Source organism: Mastomys coucha, unplaced genomic scaffold (genome assembly GCF_008632895.1).
Source record: "Mastomys coucha isolate ucsf_1 unplaced genomic scaffold, UCSF_Mcou_1 pScaffold18, whole genome shotgun sequence".
Classification (NCBI taxonomy): domain Eukaryota; kingdom Metazoa; phylum Chordata; class Mammalia; order Rodentia; family Muridae; genus Mastomys; species Mastomys coucha.
In genome coordinates this window covers 67569626-67578318 of record NW_022196900.1, presented here as the reverse complement: position 1 = coordinate 67578318, position 8693 = coordinate 67569626, and the positions used below count along the sequence as shown (strand labels likewise).

General features: G+C 41.2%; 1 protein-coding gene across 1 annotated transcript in view; it reads left to right on the top strand.

Annotated features, from left to right (window-relative positions):
* Zyg11b (zyg-11 family member B, cell cycle regulator) overlaps window positions 1-8693 on the top strand; it is a 58286-nt gene that overhangs the window by 45441 nt on the left and 4152 nt on the right. Inside the window, exons 9-12 of the mRNA XM_031378123.1 lie at window positions 1422-1583; window positions 1685-1732; window positions 4414-4611; window positions 4738-4790. Of these exons, the coding sequence (XP_031233983.1) occupies window positions 1422-1583; window positions 1685-1732; window positions 4414-4611; window positions 4738-4790 (461 nt within the window). The remainder of the gene's footprint in view (window positions 1-1421; window positions 1584-1684; window positions 1733-4413; window positions 4612-4737; window positions 4791-8693) is intronic.

The following is an 8693-nucleotide window of genomic DNA, read 5'->3' as shown; positions in this document are numbered from 1 at the left end:
TGTAGACCAGGCTGGCCTCGAACTCAGAAATCCACCTGCCTCTGCCTTCCTAGTGCTGGGATTAAAGGCATGAGCCATCACTACCCTGCTCTCTCTTCCTTTTTTAAGTCTCACATTTTATTATAATGGTATGCTATGACTAATTAAGATACTTGGTTCAAGGCTCAGCAGTAAAGGCAACTGCTACTAAACCTGATAACCTGAGTTCAGTCCCTGGGACCCTACCTAATAGAAGGGGACCAGCTTCAACAAGTTCTCTTCTGACCAAAGAAGCTCAGTGTTCATACATATATTGGTGTGTGTGTGTGTGTGTGTGTGTGTGTGTGTGTGTGTTCACATGCACAGAGATGCACATGCATGCACATGAAGGAAGAGAAGGAAACAAGCAAGCAGAAGCTGGGGCTGTAGCTCAGTGAATGAGGAACATGTACATGCTCAGCACATGTAAAGCCTGTGTGGTCAGGTGTGCCTGTACTGTAGCACTTGGGAGGTGGAAGCTGAAAGACACATGTTCAGTCATCCTTGGTGTGTACTGAGTTTGAGGCTACAAGAGACCCTACTCAGAGAGAACAAGAGCCAAGAGAAAAAGAACAAGTACTCTTCTTATATAGGGTACAGTTTAGTGCTCTGTACATGTACTAACAAGTATTCTTTACAGAAAACCAAGAAGAAATGAAGGGATGGATAGGAAGGGAAAATGAAGGTCCAAACTAAGGGATTGTTGGCTGAGGCAGAAAGATCTTGACTTAGAGGCTAGCATCTGCTACTGTCTTAGGGTTTTTGTTGCTGTGGTAAAATACCATGACCAAAATCAACTTGGAGAAGAAAGTTTATTTCATTTTACAGCTTATAGTCCGTCATCCAGGAAAGCCAGGGTCTGATGCAGAGGCCATGGAGGAATACTTGGTCAGCCTGCTTTCTTATACTTCCCTAGGATTATCTGTTCAGTAGTAGCCCCATCCACAGTAGGTCCTTTCACCGAAGGAGTAAGTACATTACATGGAGGCATTTTCTCAGTTGAGATTCCCCCTTCCAGCGTGACTAGCTTGTGTCAGGTTGACTAGCCCTGGGCTGCAATAGCAGTACTGCCTTAAGAAACAATACAGAAACAAACTGGGTCTAGCAGGGTGCTCAGAAAATAATGGTGCTTCCTGCTGACCAACCGTGACACAAGTTCAGTCCCTAGGACCTGCATAGTGGAAAGGAAACCAACTCCTGTAAATTGTTCTCAGACCTCTACATACCTCTGGCATGGATGTGATTCATATACACACTAGTTATAAATATAGTTTACATTTTTAAGAACCATTACTGGGAATGCTTTAAGCTAGGAAACTAGTCCTCATGGATTTGTGATTATTGGTAGTCTCAAATTATAACAATTCGATAATGAAAACTTAATTCCTTTTTCTTCCTTTTAGCAACTTCTTCAAATAGTGAAGCAGAAAACTAATCAAAATTCAGTGGACACTACATTGAAATTTACTTTGAGTGCCCTTTGGAACCTCACAGATGAATCTCCAACGACGTGCAGACACTTCATTGAAAATCAAGGGTTGGAACTTTTCATGAGAGTTCTAGAGGTTAGAATGGAAATTTACCTAACAGTTTGGATAGTTTCTTTAAGCATTTCTTTATTATATTTGTTTCTTTATATAATTATACGTTTCTCTTTCTTTTGTAGTCTTTCCCAACCGAGTCATCCATTCAACAGAAAGTTCTAGGACTTTTGGTAAGATATAAACCTTTCTTGATGAATTCCAAACTATAATTACTTTCTGTCTGAGTGTTGATTAAAAGTTGTTGCTTGGGCCTTCAAGACTGCTCAGTTGGCAAGGGTATTTCCTGCCAAGTCGCTGATAGGAGTTGATCCTAGAATTCACATGATGGAAGAAAAGAATACACCTGCAAGATGCTCTTTGACTCTACATGTGAGAAACACACACACATACATACACACACTTGTTCTTACTCTCTCTCAATAGATGAATAAATGGGGATATAGGTCAGTTGGTAGAGTGCTTGCTTAGCATGCATGAAACCTGGTTCATTCCTCTGCATCATATAAAGCTGGGTGTTTCTATAAAATAAAAATTTGAATATAAAGGATATATATATATATATATATATATATATATATGTATATGTATATGTGTGTATATTTAGATATAGATAAAATCTCAGTACCCAGGAGGTGAAGAGTGGGGACAGGAGAATCAGAAGTTCAAAGCATCCTCTGATGCAAAGTCAAGGTTACATGATACTGTGTCTCAAAAAGAAAGAAAGAAAAAGCCAGCTGATAGTGGTGTGTGCAAGCAGATCTCCATGAGTTCAAGGCCAGCCTGGTCTAAGGATCAAGTTTCAGGACATCCAGAGCTACACAGAGAAACTCTGTCTCCAAACAAACAAACAAACAAACAACTATATATATATATATATATATATATATATATATATATATATATTATTATTATTATTATTATTATTATTAAATTAAAAAGATAAACCTGGTATGATGGTGCAAGTCTTTAAGCTTAGCATTCAGGAGTCAGACGCAAGCACATTTCTGTGAGTTTGAGGCCAGCCTAGTCTACATAGTGAGTTCTAAAGCAGCCAGGACTGCATAGTAAAACCCTGTCTCAAAATAACAATAAATAAATAAAATGGGACATGGCCTCAGAGCTCAAGATACTGAGGTTGCAAGATCGGTGTTCAAGGCAAACCTGGGCTATATCATTTGTTCAAGTCTAACCTAGACTACCTAGGAAGACTCTATGTTAAAAAACAAAGGAGGAGAAGATGTAGCTCAGTTGATAAGTATCTGCCTAACATGCATAAAGCCCTGTATTGATCTTTAACACTGTATAAAATGAATGTGGCCAGGATATGGTTGCTCATGTTTTTAATCCCAGAACTTGGGAAGCAGAGGCAGGTGGATCTCTGAGTTTGGGGTGAGCCTCGTCTACAAAACAAGTTTCAGGACAGTGAGGCCTACCCAGAGGAACTCTGTCTTGAAAAACCACAAAAAGGGAAAAAAAAGAAAAAAAGAGGGGAAAGCCCAGTGGTTAAGATCACTGACTGCTCTTCCAAAGATCCTGAGTTCAGTTCCCAGCAACCACGTGGTGGCTCACAACCACCTGTAATGAGATCTGATGCCCTCTTCTGGACAGCTACAGTGTACTTATATAAAATAATAAATAAATGGGTTGTTTTGTTGTTGTTTTTTGTTTTTAAGACAGGTTTTCTTTGTATAGCCTTGGCTGTCCTGAAACTTACTCTGTATATAGACCAGGCTGGCCTTGAACTCAGAAATCTGTCTGCCTCTGCCTCTGCCTCCCAAGTGCTGAGATTAAAGGCATGTGCCACTACTGCCTAGTCCTTTTGTTTTGTTTTGTTTTGTTTTTTTGGTTTTTTGAGACAGGGTTTCTCTATGTAGCCCTAGAACTCACTCTGTAGACCAGGCTGGCCTCGAACTCAGAAATCCACCTGCCTCTGCCTCCCAAGTGCTGGGATTAAAGGTGTGCACAACCACCACTGCCCAGCAATAAATCTTTGAAAAGAAAAGAAAACAGTCGGGCAGTGGTGGCGCACACCTTTAATCCCAGCACTTGGGAGGCAGAGGCAGGCGGATTTCTGAGTTCGAGGCTAGCCTGGTCTACAGAGTGAGTTCCAGGATAGCCAGGGCTACACAGAGAAACTCTGTCTTGAAAAACAAAAAACAAAAATAAAAATAAGAAAAAAGAAAACAAAGTCTGGTAGCAGATGGTGGCAGCACTGGGGAAGTGGGTACAGGGTTAGACACTCAGCCTTGCAGTGCACGGGGATTTGTTCAGTGGTTAAGAATGTTGGTTGTTCTTACAGATATGTCCACATGGAGAATCACAAGGATCTGTAGCTCTAGTTCCAGGGAATCTGTTGCCCTTTTCTGTCCTTTGTAGGCATTCTACGTAGCTGGTGCATAGATATAGATTCAGGCACTCACTTTAAAAAAAACAGAATCTCAAAAATCATGGAAAAAAAATGTTTTTAAAAGAGTCTATGATGCCAGCCAGTGGCAAGATGATGTCAGGAACAGGAGTTGAGAATTCACATCTTGAATTGGAAGCACACAACACAGAAGGGGCCAGTGCACTGGAATGGGACAGAGTGAAACCTTGTGCTCCCAGTGACAAAATCTCCAGCAAGGCCACACCCCCAAGCCTTCTGTTAACTTGATCAGTTGTTCATCAAGTATTCAAGCATGTAAGACATTTGTCCCTCGAGCTACCATGATTTCCCTTTAGCTGCAGACTGCCCAGCTTGCATGCTTTGTCAGAGAACACAATTAGTGCTTGTAGTGTAGTGTCTGAGAACAGCTCTGGTAGCTGCTGCCTTTTGTAGAAGACTAACTTTTACGCCTTCTTTTTCTCCCAGAACAACATAGCTGAAGTACAAGAGCTGCATTCTGAACTGATGTGGAAGGATTTTATAGACCACATCAGCAGCCTCTTGCACAGTGTGGAAGTAGAAGTCAGTTACTTTGCAGCTGGGATCATCGCCCACTTAATATCCAGAGGTGAACAAGCGTGGACCTTGAGCCGAAGCCAGAGGAATTCTCTTCTTGATGATTTGGTAGAGTCATTTGGTGTTTTCTGGAATGATACAAACTTCATTTGTAATAGTTAAATATGAAAGCTTCATAATGTAGTAATAGTTAAAATAAATATTGTAACATATCGTATGTCTTGTGTCTTCTAGCATTCAGCTATTTTGAAATGGCCAACTCCAGAGTGTGAGATGGTAGCATACAGGTAATTAGCATGTTTATTAAGTAATCTTGTCATTTTTCTTACAATCTTTACTTCAAGTACAATCTCATAGTACTGTTTTTCAGTAAAGTCTTACTCATTGTGTGTGCTTATAATCCCAGCACTGGGGAGGCTGAGGCAGTACTGCCAAGTTCTAGTCTAGTCTAAACTATAAGACAAGACCCTGTCTCAAGGTGGATTTAAAAAAAAATATTTTGACTTATTTTCTACTATTCATTCATCATCTCTTTATTCCATATTATTGAAGGCAGATCTCTGAAATATATCTGCTCTTTAAATTTAAAGATGACCAAAGGGGCTGGGGTTATATGCCTGGTAGAATGCTGTCTGTCATTTGTAAAATCCTGGGTTTGTGCCAGGCAGTGGTGGCGCATGCCTTTAATACTGGCACTTGGGAGACAGAGGCAGGCAGATTTCTGAGTTCAAGGCCAGCCAGGGCTATACAGAGAAACCCTGTCTCAAAAAACAAACAAATAAACAAACAAACAAAATCCTGGGTTTGTGATCTCCATCAGCACATAAACTGAGTGTGACAGCCAATGCCTGTAATGCTAATGCTGGGCAGTACAACCAAGAAGATCAGAAGTTGAAGGCCATCCTAGGCTACACAGCAAGCTTGAGGCCAGCCTGGGATACATGAGACCCTATCATTTCCATCCTACCTCCCCCCAAACAACAACAACAACGAAACCGGCATTCTGGAAGGCCAAGTCCTATGACAATTAGATGATAAGAAGGCAACTTATGGCCGGGCAGTGGTGGTGCACACCTTTAATCCCAGCACTTGGGAGGCAGAGACAGGTGGATTTCTAAGTTCGAGGCCAGCCTGGTCTACAGAGTGAGTTCCAGGATAGCCAGGGCTATACAGAGAAACTCTGTCTTGAAAAACAAAAAAACAAACAAAAACAAAAACAAACAAACAAAAAAAAAGGCACTACATTAAATAAATATTCCCTATGTTGCATTTTTTTTTAAAGACTTATTGATTATACATAAGTACACTGTAGCTGTCTTCAGACACCCCAGAAGAGGGCGTCAGATATGAGTACGGATGGTTGTGAGCCACCATGTGGTTGCTGGGATTTGAACTCAAGACCTTTGGAAGAGCAGTCAGTGCTCTTAACTGCTGAGCCATCTCTCCAGTCCTGCTGCATAATTTTATTACACTTAGCTTTTATTGGCTACTTCGTTCATGCTGGTATGTTTTGGTTTCTTTAGTTTTTTGAAATTTTATTTTAATGTTATATGTACGTTGTTTTGGCTGATTGTATCTCTGTGCACTATGTTGCATGCATTGCCCTCAGAGGCCATTGGATCCTCTGGAGTTGGAGTTGCAGATGATTGTGAGCCACCATGTGGATGTTGGGAATCTAGTCTGGATCCTCTGGAAGATATTCATCTCTCCAGCCCCTTTTCAACAGTTTTTAAACTTATATTTGTTCAGACCAATTCAAACAGAAAGGCAAATTCTATACCTTCTTCATGATGTTCTACTATTTCATCACTGTCTTCAATTTTCTACTTTACAAATCAAGATTTTTAAAGTGTTTCTTAAGGCCCAGTGTGATGGCTCCTCTCTGTAATGGCAGTACTCAAGAGGCAGAGACAGGTGGGCAAGATGGTCCAGTGGGTAAAAGAGCTTATCTGATATGAGTTAGATCTCTTCCACCCACACTCAAGGAGAGAACTGGCTCCCAAAACTTGTCCTCTGGCCTCCCACTGCTTGACATTGCATGTGTCTTAAATATATGTACTCACACACACAGCACACAGTAATAGTAACTTTTTAAAAGAGAGGCAGATGTAGGAAGGCTGGCTACGCTATGCCTAAATTTAAGGGCAACCTGGCCTATATACTGAGGTCTGTATCCAAAAAGGGGGTGGAGCAGGGCTCATTTTTATGGCACTCCCTAGGCAGTTGTGTCAAGATGAAGCAGTATACATCCTTCCCAGCCACTGGGTGTCAGAAACCCATTGTAGTGGAATAATAGTGCAAGCTGGGAACTGTGTAAGAAACCCACAGCCACAGATGTAGCTGCTGGTGAAAGCATTATGTGCTCCAAATCAGTGGTGGGTAAAGCAGAGTATTCTCATGAAGCAACACAGTTTTAACTGCATTTCTTTCATGGTTAAGAAAGTTGCTACTCAGAGAAACCCTGTCTCGAAAAACCAAAAAAAAAAAAAAAAAAAAAAAAAAAAAAAAAAGAAAGTTGGATATTTTTTTCATATTTAGTATCCATTTATATTTCTTCCTTTGAGAATTGTTTTTCTTAGACTTCTTTTTTCCAACATATGTGGTCGTGTTTTCTTTTTCTTTTCCTTTTTTTTTTTCCTTTAAGATTTATATGAATGTTCTGTCTGTATAAACCCTGAATGCCACTGGAGGGTATCATCTCATTACAGATGGTTGTGAGCCTCCATGTGGTTGCTGGGAAATGAACCCAAGACCTCTCTCTGGAAGAGCAGATAGTGCTCATAACTGCTGAGCCATCTCTCTAGTTCCCTCTAATATTTGTCTTCGTTACCACTATCAACAGTGGTAGCTATAGTTTTGTAGCTTTATTTTTGAATCCTGTTTTATTCCATGGGTCTGCATGTCTGGTTTTACACCCATACTGTGCTGTTTTGTTGTTAGTGGGTCTGTGGTACAGTGTGAGGTCAGAGTCTGTTGTCTTCAGCATTGCTTCTTCTGCTTAGATTGCTTTGAATCCAGGTTCTTTCTGTTTGTTTTTTAAAGTAGGTTATTATTTGTGTGTGTTATGTTATAGTATGTAGTTTTTGCTACCCCACTTTAAGCTCTGGCCAGGTTCCCTCAGATCCATGGATAAAAGACAATCACACACACATTAGCTTATTTTCCAACCTGCTTGTTGGCTCAATTGCTGGGCACTTCTACTCTCTGGCTGCTAGCGTGCCCTTCCCAGTAGTCTTAGCTGAGCACCCTAAGTCTGCCCTTAGCTTTAGTTGCTCAGTTACCTTTTCCTTGTTCAGCCCTCTAAATCTGCCCTCAGTTTAATTGTGTTTCTAAGCTCTCATCTGGGGAACCTGCCTAAGGCTGCTCCACCTGTTATCTTATGTGACTGGTCGTCTTTTCTCCCTCTGAAGCAAGGCCAGAATCTCTTCCTCCCCTGCATCGGGGATAGCTCAACATATGCACCTCTTAGCTTTCCTTGGCCCAGCAATTGGCTCCAGGCATTTTTATTGATTAATCAGGAACCAGTTGGGGAACTGGACCTTAGCCTCAGAACCACCCCTACATTATGTGTTCTTGCCCACCTGCCATGATGTATGTTAGCTGCTCAGAAGAAAGCCTTGGGAAGTCCTGTATCTTCTGTTCTAGGTTTGGAGCTAAACTTTGTCATCAGGCCTGGCCTGAGTTTACCCTAGAGGTCATGTCATAGGCCCACTCTTGTATTTTCTTGAGAATGTAAGGATTGTTTAAGTTCTGTGAACAATGTCATTGGATTTTCATAGAGATTACACTGAATCTGTAGGTGGCTTTCAGTAACATGGCCATCTTCACAATATTAATTCCAACCCTTGAGCTTGGAAGCCTTCTGTCTCTGTGTCTCTCAGTGTCCCAGCAGATTTTACTTCCCTGGCTAGGGTTATGTCTTTGTATTTTACCTTTTATGAAGCTATTGTGTATGGAATTTTCTTCTTTGAATTATTTCTCAACAAATTTGCAAATGCTACATAGGAAGTCTACTGATTTGGTGTTGTTGGGTTGGTTTTATGCTGCTATTTTGCTGAAAGTGTTAAGAATTATCAGTAGCCGGGCAGTGGTGGTGGTGCACGCTTTTAATCCAGCACTTGCGGGGCAGAGGCAGGCGGATCTCTGAGTTCGAGGCCAGCCTGGTCTACAGAGTGAGTTCCAGGACAGCC